Source organism: Eleutherodactylus coqui, chromosome 3 (genome assembly GCF_035609145.1).
Source record: "Eleutherodactylus coqui strain aEleCoq1 chromosome 3, aEleCoq1.hap1, whole genome shotgun sequence".
Taxonomy (NCBI): Eukaryota; Metazoa; Chordata; class Amphibia; order Anura; family Eleutherodactylidae; genus Eleutherodactylus; species Eleutherodactylus coqui.
The window spans coordinates 225159237-225173371 of record NC_089839.1 but is presented as its reverse complement, the minus strand read 5'-3'; the positions used below and the strand labels follow the sequence as shown (position 1 = coordinate 225173371).

Here is a 14135-nt window from a genome sequence, read left to right as displayed (position 1 = left end):
TGACAGAAGTGGGGAACATGCTGGGGAGGAGGGAGAGAAGTGGGGGAGCATGCTGCGGAGGAGGGAGAGAAGTGGGGAGCATGCTGGGGAGGAGGGAGAACAGTGGGGGACATGCTGTGGAGAAGGGAGAGAATTGGGAATGTACTGGGGAAGGGGAGAATGCTGGGGTAGAAGAAAAGCAGGGGGGACATGCTGGCAAGGATGGAGAAAAGTAGGGGAGCATGCTGGGGAAAAGGGACAGAAGTGGGGGGCATGCTGAGAAGGAAAGGGAGGAGAGGGCTGTGGAGGAGGGAGAGAAGTGGGGAACATACTGGGGAGGAGAGGGAGAAGTGGGGAGCATGATGAGGAAAAGGAAGAGAAGTGGGGGACATGCTAAGGAGGGAGAAAAGTGGGGACATACTGAGGAGGGAGCTGGTCAGGAGGTAATGAATTGGGGAACATACTGGGGAGGAGGAGGACCAGGGGGCTGGGGAGGAGACAGAGAAGTGGGGTACATGCTGAGGAGGGAGAAAAGTGGCTGCATACTGAGGAGGGGCTGGGGAGGAGGGAGAGAAGTGGGGAGCATACTAAAGAGGGACAGAAGTGGGGGATATGCTTAGGATGAGTGAGCTAAATGGGGGACATACTAAGGAGGAGGGGGAGCAGAGGGCTGGGGAGGAAGCAGAGAAGTGGGGGCATACTAAGGAGTATGGGGAGCAGGGGACTGGGAGGAGGCAGAGAAGTGGGGGACATGCTGAGGAGGGAGAAAAGTGGAGATATACTGAGGAGGCGTGTTGGGGAGGAGGGTGAGAAGTGGGGGACACACTAAAGAGGGACAGAAATCGGGGATATGCTTAGGATGAATGAGATAAGTGGGAAACATACTGGAGCGGAGGGTGGCAGGGGGCTCCGGAGGAAGGAGAGGAGGAGGGGGAGCAGGGGGCTGGGGATGAGAGAGAGAAAAGGGGGACATACTGGGGAGCCGGGGGCTACACAGAGATGCGACAGTCTGTAAAGTTGGGAGAGTTGTGCGGAGGGTAGAACTTGTGCAGGAGGAGTGGAGAGAGGGGGAGGGTCAGGCTGAGAGGTGGGGGGCTGAGAGACCGAGCATCACATCCAGGAGAGAGACGGAGCAGACAGACAGCTGTGCGGGACCTGATGCCATGCAGCACCCTGCCAGGACCAGCTGAGCTGCCCTGTGCCCACATGGCTCCTGCCCTGCGCATTGCGCTCCTGCACTCAGTGGCCCCGCTCCTACTCTTACTGGCTCCGGCTCTTGGACTTGAGCTGGTCAACAGGTTCCAGTGCAGCCAGCCCACCAACAACTTCGCCTTGGACGGTGCTGGGCACCGGGTCTACCTGGCAGCTGTCAACCACCTGTACCAGCTGGGAGGGGATTTACGGCTGGAGCTGGAGGAGCAGACGGGCCCCGTGCAGGACTCCCCCTTGTGCCATGCCCCCCAAATTCCGGAGTCCTACTGCGAGTTCCCCAAGAGCTGGACCCCCAACTACAACAAGATCCTGGAGCTGGACCCCCCGCAGGGGATGCTGCTGCTCTGCGGCTCCGTCCACCAGGGGCTCTGCGAACTGCGGCTCCTGGGCAACATCAGCCAGCGGGCAGTGCCATTTCCCCCGCGCAGTGTGGTGCCCAGCATGCTGAATGTGGCTGCCAACCACCCCAATGCCTCCACCGTGGGGCTGCTACTGAAGAGCCAGGACGGGGACACCCGGCTGCTGGTGGGGGCCACGTACACCGGCTACGGGAGCCAGTTCTTCACCTGGAACAACAGTGTGGCGGATTTGCGCTTCGAGAACAGCCCTGAGATCTCCATCCGGGCGCTAAACACCAGCCAGCCCTCCCGGCTCTTCACCTTTGACATCAGCCCCTCGGATGATAACATCTTGAAGGTCAGGCAGCTCAACAAGGTGCAAAACCGCATGGTGTTCGTGCGGGCGTTCCTCCAGGGTGGGTTTGCTTATTTGGCCATGAATGTAGACCCCGCCTCCACGGAGAAGGAGAGCCTGCCCAGCAGCGTCCTAGCGCGGATCTGCCTCAAGTCTGAACCTAAAGGGGAACCCCGGAAACTCACAGAATCTTATATCCAGCTGAGGCTGCGCTGCCAGGGTCCCCAGGGCACCCTATATGGGCGCCTGCTGTCAGTATACACAGAGCCTGCGCGGATCCTCGGGGTGTTCGAGGGGCGGAGGGAGGCTGCCCTCTGCGCATTTGGGCTGACGGAAGTGGGGAAGGGGATCCAAGACGCGCGCAAAAGTTGCTTCGAGACTCCGGACAATGCAGGGGTGTCGGTATTGGACAGCGTGGTGCAAGGGACAGATCCCAGCTGCCAGTCCAAGGGCATCAAGGTAATGGCAAAACTGCTGCAAATTATCTCTGTATAAATGGTGCATGTGGATTGCGTGTTAACCTTTAACCGTGAACGTGATTTATTTGTTACACTTCTCGCAGTCTCCTATACATTGTGGTTGAAATGTTTGCGTAATAATGAACCGGATGTTTGCAATAACTTGTTATTAATTTTCAGGTTATAAGTAATTAAAAGAACATGTAAAAAATAATCAACTTTTATTTATATATTTTAGTAATGTTACATAATAAAGAGGGGGAGGGGTACGCGACTCTCGGAAATCTAGAATCAGAGGGGTCTGTGAGACTCCACGTCCCCAGTTAAATGTAGTGTGCAAAAGTATGTGCACCCTAGTTGAATTTAACAGGTTACTGAACAGCTTGATAAGTCTAGGACTTCTTTCTCCCTATTCTGAAGGCCACTGCTGATTTCCTGCGCTCCATAGAGACTGCAAGGCTTTGGCACTGCTTAGGCACTTTGCCTGAAAGTTAAGGGGGTTGTACCACAATTACCAGTTCTGCCCAGGATAGTAATTTGTTAATCATGGGAGGGGGCTCATTGCTGAGACCACTGCTGATTGACAACGGGGGTCCTGTGTTCCCCGTCGTCCTCACTGAGGGATTACTGCAACTCCCGCTGCGAGGAGAAGACTGAATGGAGCAGTAACCGCGCATGCTCAACCAGCGCTCCATTCACAGTGATGTCACTGCAGGGGGAAAAGAGACCCCCATAGTGATAGGACAGCAGGACACAGGAGTCCCATTTTCGAGATCGTCAGTGTCTCAGCGATGCTACTCCCCCCACGATCAGCAAGTTACATCCTATCCTTTGGACGAGGGATAACTTGTACTAGTGGTACAACCTCTTTAAAGGGGTATTCCAAGCCAAAACTATTGTGATGTATCTTTAGGATAGGTGATCAATAACAGATTGGTGGGGGTCCGACACTTGGAACTCCCACTGATCCACTGAATAGAAGAGTCTGCAGTTAGCTGCGTCTGTAGCGCAGTGACCCGCTTTGATTTTGCAGCTCAGTCCCATCCACTTCTGGTCCATCACTGAGCAGACGGCGTTCTGGCATTCCAGCCATTCGCAGCATCTTTTCATCAGGTGATCAGTGTGCTTCCTGAGTGGCGGACCCCCAGCAATCTGCTATTGATGACCTGTCCTAAGTTTTCACCTGGAACACCCCTTTAAATCCACACAAGGTCTCCAGGGCAACATTGCACCAGCGGTGTACAGAACGCTGCACCTGGCAGCAGCCAGGAGATGTACCTCGTCATCACACCCTCTACGGGTTTATTTATACAGACGAGAACATAGTACGAGTTCTGTGCGTTCGTGAGGCACTTTGTAGTAACCCATTATTATTATTAAACAGTAATTTACACTGGCGCTTTTTGTCGATACAGAAAAACTAAATCAGGTCTTCTTTTTTTTGCTCATGTGAGTAAGTACATTCAAAAAATGGAGTTCATATTTGTGCGAGTTGTGTGCGTTTCACAGCGTACAAAACTCGCCCGAGATTCTTGCTCGTGTAAATGTAGCCTAAGTTTGTATTTACATGGACATATATGATATTGGCCCGACCGATATCGCACTATTAAACATGCCATTTTCTATGTGAGTTCAATATGTTTTGCAACAAAAATGCATCGTGGTACGAGCGTTTTGCGCTCATGAAAATTACATTGTTTTTTAATAACCAAAAAAAATCACATCGCACTCGCATGAAAGTCGTATCTACATGTGGGGGGAATGCGATCTTTAGGGCTTCTTCAGATGGCTGCATTTTTGCCATGTTTTGGGGCCGTGAAAGTCACAGCCGCAAAATGGGACGCAGCAAAACAATTGATTTCAATGGTTTCGTTTTTACTAGCGGGATTCTCACGCGTTAATACTACGCGTGAGAAAAGATAGGGCAGGACCTATCCTCCTGCTTTTATTTTTCAAACTCACGCGGAATAGCATGGGGCAAGTCCTACCTTTTTCGCGCATAGTATTAACGGGCAAGAATTAATACAACCAATTGTTTCATTTCGTCCCGTGTTGCGCACGTGATTTTGCCGGACGCAAAACAGGAGAAAATAACGGCTATCTGAAGAAACCCTAACTTGTTGATAGCAAATAATGGGTGAGTTTCTTGAGATCACGCAAAAATAGGACATCCTACAAACTCACATGGGAAAATTACCCGCGTAAATATGGCCTTACAACAATGAAATCTGCGAACGTCTCTTGGGATCATTGACAATCCAGAGGGATCATTGGACCCCTTGCATTTTTTGGTCAGTAACCAAGTATGACGGCAGCAGATTGGCGCGGAGAGAACAGACTCTAGTCCTTAGGTCCTTATCTATCCGTAACGAGAGCACATTTTATGGTCAGAAAGGGGGGGGGGGGGCAGGACATGGTGGAGATCTACTACAGCCAAGTTTATTTCCCCTCCTGCAGCCGCAAGAGGAAATGTTTGCTTCCCTTTGGCAGAGCTGTGATTTTTCGAATATTTGTTTTTCCTGTGCCGTCACTAGGCAATGACGCGGGTACCCGCGGCCTATCCGCAATGTCACTTGTGGATGGGCCGCGGGTCAGATGGCTTTTATTGATTTCAATGAAAGCTGTCCATGTGGAATACGCACAAAAATAGAACATACTGGGCTTTCATTTCCACTTGCGAAAATCGCAATAACTATCCGCTCATCTGAGCGGATATAAGAATGTTCTATCTTTGTAATGTGTACGGAATGCTGCGGATCGTCCCTGTGGGTGACCATTGCGGATTCCACAATTCTAATCCGCTCATGTGAATCCGGATTGCTTATAGCAAACTACAATATGTAGATGACTTTTTATATCCTTTTTGATATAGACTGAGGTCCAGCGGAGCGATGACATCACGGTGATTGCTGGTGATCAGTTCTGCTCACTAGAAATAATCCATTAGGCCGTATTTACACGGGGGAGTGTCACGCACAATGACAGTGATATGGATGGAACTCACACTTAAGTATGTTAATTTACATAAGCCATTTTTCTCTTTGACCGATGGCCACAGCGTGTCATCATTTTGTGTGATTCTCTTCAGGAAGCGCCTGTTGGTTCCTAAGGGAGGAATAAAAAATTGCATACCATTCATATATAAATGTGTTTCATGCGAGTGCAATGTGATTTTTTTTTCTGCTTTTACTATTGAAACATGCGATTTTCACACGCATGAAAATCACATCTTCAGCAATATTATGTGTTTTTCTCATAAAACACATCGCAACCACAAGAAAAATCGCTGGTTTACAAGTGCAATATCAGTCCTAGTTTCTCTGACATTGTACTTGCCCATGTAAATACGGATTTAGGCTAATTTTACATAGCCGAGTGCAATATCGCGCTCGCCAACAAGCAATATGCCCGCTAATGTTAGGCGCTATTGAGTTAAAACCGCCTCACATCACTTCAGAAAAGTAGTGATACATGGAAGATCGCAGAATGTTTCCCATTGTTTTCAATGAGAAACATTGCAACTCACTCACGTGCACCTAGCATTGAAAACAATGGACGATGTGAAGGCATCCCCAAAGATAGGACGTGCCGCAACTATTTTCCTGCATCGCATTGCTGTGCGATGTGGGTAAAAATCACTCATGTGTATGACCACATTTAAAAGAATTATCTTGCATAAATATGAACCTTTGTGCATCTTGTAACACACAAATCTCACACGATTTTCTCAGCCATGTGAAACCGGCTTCAGAATCAGTCAGTGGAAACTGAAAAGTTCTGCAACTTTCTTATACACTTTGTTATCTAATTCCTCATCATTTTTAGATCTCTGATTGTTGTAAATGAATGGGAACATACAAGTATGAAAACCTGCACAGCTCCAATACTTCTTACAGCTAAGGGCTTATTCACAAGGGCGAGAATCTAGAGCAAGTTTTGTGGGTTGCAAAGCTCGCACGAATATGAACTCCAGTCTTTTGCATGGACTTTTTAGCAAGCTGCGAGGATAAAAATTGCAACACGCCTCTCAGATTATTTTCAATGGGACCTTAAAAGACATTGCATGGCACTTACATTGCATGCGAGTGGGGTGCAATGTTTCCAATGAGCGTAGTACAGCATGCTGTGCTATTTCATCTGGGATTTTGCACCAGAGCTTTGCTAAAGGACGCAGAATTGAACTTGACCTTTTGTTTAGCTCACTGGCCTGGATACAAGTGATGCAAACCCTAAGTCTACATTCACATGAAAGAAACTCGGCCCCATATTACTTTTGCTAATGTGTGCTTTACACGCTGAAGTGAGGCAAATTTTTCATTCAAAAGCGGCTTACATCGCTTTTATTAAATTGCGATCTTCAGGCATGTGTTTCACACATTTCAGAGGAACGCAAGTGTTTCCCATTGATTTCAATGGGAAACATCGCACTCGCATGCGCATCACACGGCAATGCGAGTGCCATGCAATGTCTTTAAAGGTCCCATTGAAAACAATGTACGGCTCTTTAAGTCTGTAAAACAATAATTGGGAATAGGAAACCAAGCCAGAAAACCATGGACAGACAGCGGTATGAAGATGTCTTCCCCCCCCCCCCCCCCCCCCGACCTACTCACCCCCTAGGTGTCTCAACATACTCTTTGAGTGCTCTCCTTAAGGAGAAACGACACCCCTCTTGACCCATGTCTTAGACATCTGAGCAGCCAAGCCAGAAACCTACTGCACACGATGAGGGGCAAACCCCCCCAAAATAGCTGTCTGTGTATGGATTCTGGCTTGGTTTCCTATTCCCAATTATTGTTTTACAGACTTGTTAAAGAGACTACATTGATTTAAAGGAATGCTGCCATCCAATAGGTGGCGCTGCAGAAGTATTGTTCCATCTTCCTTATTTGCATAAATTACCCAGAGGAGCATGCATCGCCTTTAGAGATGAGCGAACGTGTTCGGCTCCGCCCCTTTTCGCCCGAGCACCGAACTTTGCGAGCAATTCCGTGCTCGGGCGAAAAAAGTTCGGGGGTCGCCGTGGCAGCGCGGGGGGGTGCGGCGGGGAGTGGGGGGGAGAGGGAGAGAGAGAGGGCTCCCCCCTGTTCCCCGCTGCTGCCGCCCGCGCCGCCGCGCCTCTCCCCGCCCCCCGGCGCCGGCCGAATCTTTACGCGCGGACACTGAAGTCCTCGGTAAAGCCGGTGTCTGGGTGCGTAAGTGTTTGTTTAGAACACGTTCGCTCATCTCTAATCGCCTTATAAGTCTCCTCACTCACCTCTCAGGTGTCTGCTCACACTGGGTGCTCTCCTTGGGGAGAGATGATGCCCCCCTACCCACTCACCCCCTAGGTGTCTCCACACACTTTTTGGGTGCTCTCTTTTGAGAAGAGACGACACCCCTCTTGACCCAAAAAATAAAGCATCGCTGTGAGGAAAAAAATTAGTAATGTGAATAACTCCTTTCTAAATAATTGAGCTCCTATTACCGTTAGTTGTGTGCATCTCATAGCGCACAAAACGTGTGCGAGATTTTCACTCATGTGAATGTAGCCTAAGAAATCGCTTTTTTGCCTGAGACCTGTTGCTCTAAAGGGGTTTCCAAAGTTAGGAAAACATGTCTGCTTTCTTTCAAACACAGCGCCACCCTTTTTTGGTGTCTGGTATTGCAGCTCAGTTCCCATTCACTTCAATAGAGCTGATCTGCAATACCACACAACCCCATGAACAAGGGTGGTGCTGTTTTTGGAAGAAAGCAGACATGTTTTTCTAACCCTGGACAGACCCTTTAAGAATGACCGGACTTTAAAGATGAGAGAACCCCCTTGGAATCTGCTGCCGTCACTCCTCCACAATAATCAGACATATACAGTTCCCACACACCTCCCCTTTACAAGCTGAAGACTGACCCCTGACTGGGGACGACCTCTGTGATGCACCAGGGGTGGCCAACATGCTGACCTCATGTAGTTTATTTATAGCAGTAGGTGTGAGAGTTGTCAGATCATCTGTCCGCCATACTGGCACTTCTAGTTCTACCATTCCCAATTCAAGTTTCCTCCTTGCTTTGCCTCATGCCTCCCTGATTCCAATCGTTCCTAGTGGGTTTGAAAGGCTGAATAATTTGGCATTTCTTTTATTACTTTTATCACTAGTTCTTGCAATTGTGGCAACTATAAAAAACTAAAGAAAAACAAACTTTTGCAGAGTCCACAGCAAACAGGTCGCGGTCCTCAAATCTGCTGCAGACTACAGGAATGGGATCGTGTTTTATTGCTTGTTCTAGTAAAATGGAAGTAAAGTGTTGGATTTATGGACTAAACAAACTTCCTCTCGCTGAAACATTCCCGCGCTGCTCAAGGAATAAAAGTCTCAGGAGCTCTTGGTGTAAAGACAGAAACAGTCTGAGTGGTGAACCTTCACTGTCTGTCAGAAGGGAAAAAATGCTGTCACGGAAATGAAGGATTGTAACCGTCTTTGTTACAATGTATCAGTGCAGGTAACATATATCCGCTAGGAGTCCAGGATGTTACAATGTATCAGGGCAGGTAACATGTATCAGTGTGGAGTCCGGGATGTTACAATGTATCAGTGCAGGTAACATGTATAACTGTGGAGTCCGGGATGTTACAATGTATCAGTGCAGGTAACATGTATCAGTGTGGAGTCCGGGATGTTACAATGTATCAGGGCAGGTAACACGTATCAGTGTGGAGTCCGGGATGTTACAATGTATCAGTGCAGGTAACATGTATCAGTGTGGAGTCCGGGATGTTACAATGTATCAGTGCAGGTAACATGTATCAGTGTGGAGTCCGGGATGTTACAATGTATCAGTGCAGGTAACATGTATCAGTGTGGAGTCCGGGATGTTACAATGTATCAGTGCAGGTAACACGTATCAGTGTGGAGTCCGGGATGTTACAATGTATCAGTGCAGGTAACATGTATCAGTGTGGAGTCCGGGATGTTACAATGTATCAGTGCAGGTAACATGTATCAGTGTGGAGTTCAGGATGTTACAATGTATCAGTGCAGGTAACATGTATCAGTGTGGAGTCCGGGACGTTACAATGTATCACTGCAGGTAACATGTATCAGTGTGGAGTCCGGGATGTTACAATGTATCAGTGCAGGTAACATGTATCAGTGTGGAGTCCGGGATGTTACAATGTATCAGTGCGGGTAACATGTATCAGTGTGGAGTCCGGGATGTTACAATGTATCAGTGCAGGTAACATGTATCAGTGTGGAGTCCGGGATGTTACAATGTATCAGTGCAGGTAACATGTATCAGTGTGGAGTCCGAGATGTTACAATGTATCAGTGTGGAGTCCAAGAAGTTACAATGTATCAGTGTGGAGTCCGATGCAAGGGCCTGGATGATGGGGATCGAAGCTGCTGAATCGGGCCAAAAAAGTCACAGATCGCGTGGATGGAGAGGGAGGCTCCCTTCCCGCAGGGACTAAGTCCCAAAATAGATGACAGCAAAATGGATCCGTAACATCGAAAGCTGCCAGATATGTGAGGCCGGCCTAAAACGACTGAGTGTGCACGTGCCTGAAGAACTTTATGGACATTGAAGGACGGACGTGACTAGTGATTAGGTGTTGATATGTACACTGGCTACGTGGGGGTTGTATACTGGTTATGTGGGGGTTGTATACTAGTTATGTGGGTGTTTTATACTGGTTATGTGGGGGTTGTATACTGATTATGTGGGGATTTTATACTGGTTATGTGGGTGTTTTATACTGGTTATGTGGGGGTTGTATATTGGTTATGTGGGGGTTGTATATTGGTTATGTGGGGGTTTTGTAATGGTTATGTGGGGGTTGTATACTGGTTATGTGGAGGTTGTGTGCTGGTTATGTGGAGTGAATGCTGTGCATGTACCGATATGGCAGAGCGCTTCATGGAGGTGTTATAGGCCAAGGAGAAGTAATAATATGGAAGTGATGTACTGTTGTTTTGATGTACCGTTTGCTTCTATGGTGCATGGTGTATGTGAGTAGGTGGAGCTGTGAATTAACGGTGTGTGAGCCCATTATGATTGTGCGATTCCTGGAAAAGTTTAGTAATATTCTGAGAGAGGCCTAATGATTTAGTTGGGGTTCGAGCGCCTCACCTTTCCAAAAGCGCTAACATTTTACATGTGACTTCCGGTTCAAGTTATCAAGTAGCGAGCGCTCCGATTGAGTGCAGATTATATGCCGTTTCAGTTCAGTAAAGTTCACCCTGGCCTCCGTCTGTCAGCTGATGCGCCATTCTGAACCTGTTGTCAAACCACTAGCCTTAACAGCGACGTCGTTGTTCTAGAAAGCCATTTTCTACTGGCAGTGCATGTTTGTTCATGAAACTTCTGAGGACTCAGCGATGTTTGCTGGTAGTTAACAAAAATTAACCCCTTAACTCCACAGGACATTGATTTATGTCTTCCAGGTTAGGAGTTTGTGTGGAGGAGGATCGCGGGTCGATCTCGCTCCATGCAATGAGGGTGCTGGCTTTTTCTTACAGCTGACACCCACCCGTAACAGCTCCGATAAACAGCGCCGCTGATAGGAGCTGTTAACCTTTTAAATGCCACTGGCAATTCTGACAGTGGCATTTCAAAGCCCCGATTGATGTTCAGAGTCCCGCAATGGCCTTCTCAATAAGATTGAGGGTTGCAGTGCGGTTGCCATGGCAGCGCGGGGCCTAATATAATGCTATGGCAATACATCATACTGCAAGAGCAAATCAAACCATCGCAAATTCTTGTCCCCTATGCCGACTAAAAAAATATGTAAAAATTAGTTTAAAATTTTTTATTAATTATAAAAAATAAAAGGTAATGAAAGTTTAAAGAAAAATCCTTTTGCCATATCTATAATAAAATAATCTAAATAATAAAACGAAAAAAACATCTTTGGCATTGCTTGATCCGTTAAAGTCCATTCTATCAAAGTAATGCATTATTGAACGTCGTCAGAGAAAAAAATAAAGAAGGCCAGAATTGTGCTTTTTTAGTCACCCGTCCCCAAGAATATAATAAAAAGCGATCACAACGTCGATCAAAAATTGTACCATTGGAAACTACAGGACGTCCTGCAAAAGATCAGTCCTCGCATAACTATGTCGATGAAAAAATTTAAAAGTTATGGCTGTCAGAAGATGACAGTAGAAAATAATTTTTTAAAAATTAAATATCTTTAAAAAAAAAAAAAAAAGTAGTACAGCCAAAAGAGAAAAACCTACATAACTTTGGTATCATAGTAATCGTACTGACCCATAGAATAAAGTTATCAGGTCATTTTTGTTGTAGTGTGTAACACTGTAGAAACAAGATGCACCCAAAGATGGAGGAATTTTGTTTCTTTTTCATTACACTCCACTTAGAATTTTTAAAAAGTTTTTCAGTACATTATAGGGTGTATTAAATAGTACCATTAAAAAGTACAACTCGTCCCGCAAAAAAACAAGCCCTCGGAGAGCGACGTTGATGGATAAATAAAAGAGTTATGATTTTTTTTAAGGGGCCGGGAGGAAAAAGCAAAAACGTAAAATAAAAAGGGCCACGTTCTTAATGGGGTACAAAAGAATTGACGCATATAGTTGTAAACATCCCGTCCGCAGCGCACAGAATTTGCCACCATCGCCCTTGGAAACATACAGATTTCACAGTCTGTGCAGCCTTATTAAACTTTGGTGTTATTGATTTCCCAGCGAAATTGCACAATTTTGTAGGATCGGGTGCACACTCCCTTACCCTTATTTGGTACGCACTCAATAGAGCATGTCGCAGTTTCTTTTTGCACACGCAAACCCACTCATATGAGCAGGCCCTTAAGCACGAAAACTTTGTGTTAGTGCCAAAAAATATGCAGCAGGCTCTATCTTTCCGTGCATTCGTGCATAAAACAGCAGATTTTGAGATAATAACATCAATTGCCCATTTCAATGAATCGGAGTGTGGTTGTGTGTTTTTTTGCACATGCTAAAAAAACGTGTGCGCAAATACATAACACCCACTGCGCAAATATGCGGCCCAAATGTGCACGTAAATGTCCTTATGCTTGTGTGACACTGGCCTAGGGGTGCTTTCACATGAGCCGAATATTAGCGCAGTACGCACCACCAGACACAACTCAACCCGCCGCTGCGGAATTCTGCTCTAAAACATGCACGTCTACATACGGATTTTAAAGCGTAATTGCCTGCTGAATTAAGCTATTTTCAGTTCCGCAAATCCACACGGAGTTCAGCTGATTTTGTTCGGAAATTTACGCATCTTGCAGAAACATTCTGCTCATGTGAAAGCCCGCTAAGACTCTGATTGTGAAGCCGCCTGCACAACACTCGGAGGTTCGTGGGAGACTGCGAAAAAGTCTAAATGTGAAAAAAAATAAAATTGGAGGTTTTCCAAATTTTAATACCTCTGCTCCGGACGCCATTTTTTATCCATCGTGACGTTTTTCTGTCAGATTTCAGATTTTATCCGGATTTAACGTCTAATTACTCCCAGGGTTATATCTGACGGCTGCTATTTTTGTATGAGCTGAAGATATTTTTGTTCTCGTTTGTTACACGTACCGTCAGTAATTATATTAAACGAGTGGACGCCGCATTGAACATTGAGAGAGAAAAAAACAGGGGAGGTCATGATTTGATTTTTAACTGTTGCTCGCTGTTATCAACCATTTCAGGACAGGGGAGGGCGGTTGATCACTCATACAGCACATATTGTTCCGTGTATTTTTGCTTACTGCTGTTAAATTATGTTTTCTTTTTTGATCACATCTAAAGAGGAAGCAGGCAATTATGGGTGTGTTACCGGGCTCGGATGTTAGTTGCGCTGTAAAGTAGTGGAGCTCCCTGCTTCTCCATTGAACACAAGCGGTTTGTGCGGACGCTCGTGAGCCATGATGAAGTACCACCCCCTCAGTGATACACTACTATCCCATTACCAACCCAGGAGAACACGCCACAATGGAGGCTAGTGCCACCACACTGGTGATACAAACCGCTAGAGGGGGCCCTGAGATAAATTGTGCCGATAGGCGCCATGTTTTGGTAAACCACAGCATGTGTGGCTGCATCACTCTGCTAGGGGTGCAGTGCACAGGGCCCATAAGGGGGTTTGGGGCCTAGACTGTGGAGAGGCCCAGCTAAAGTGGCTGCAGAAGCAGATGAAGGAGAGTGGCCAGTGAACAAAAGAGGCTGAAGGAGAGTGAGGCCTAATAACCCCAAAGTGAAGGCCCAAGGGAGCAAGTGAGGCCTAGTGACCAGTAAAGAGGGCCAAGCGTATAGCCTGCGTTGCAGCCGCTGCACACGTGAAAGTGGCAGACAAAGGGCACATATGTGGCCAAGCCCAGCAGAGCATTGGCGCATGATACTGTTCAGAGTATTTCTGATACTATGGATTGCTCAATAAGTATTGTTATTCTCACGGTTTAGTTAGCAGTAGATAGCGCATATGTACTTGAGGGCTCCCACACACTTGTGTTTTTTAACTCTGCGTTAACGCTACGTTTATTTCACGCAAATATCAATGAGACTTTCTAATGTTAAAAACACATCGCACAAAAATCACAAAGCACCAACTTTTCGCTCTTATTCCTGTTTTCCGAAATAAAAATTGTACACTTTGGTTACTCCATCTGCTGCATCGTATTCAGAATCTTGCGTCGCTAAACCTCCACCCGCAACACAGAGATGGTGGTGAGAGAGGCAGGGTGTGGTACTTGGGGTAGCAGATCAGCAGGAGACAGTCCCAGTCTGTAGGGCATGGTGGTAACAACCCTGAAAGAGTGCCAGTCCGTCAAACAGGTGCCCA

The 14135-nt window shown here is 46.8% G+C and overlaps 1 protein-coding gene across 3 annotated transcripts in view; it reads left to right on the top strand.

Moving 5' to 3' along the window:
• Positions 1 to 1106: 1106 nt before the first annotated feature.
• Positions 1107 to 14135, top strand: part of PLXND1 (plexin D1) — a 109929-nt gene continuing 96900 nt past the window's right edge. For 2 of the 3 annotated variants that reach the window (XM_066597002.1, XM_066597001.1), the window contains exon 1: positions 1107 to 2343. In XM_066597002.1, coding sequence (XP_066453099.1) covers positions 1138 to 2343 — 1206 coding nt within the window. In that variant the 5' untranslated portion in view covers positions 1107 to 1137. Of the gene's footprint in view, positions 2344 to 8716; positions 8820 to 14135 lie in introns of those variants that run through there. The other variant, XM_066597003.1, reaches the window with a different exon arrangement.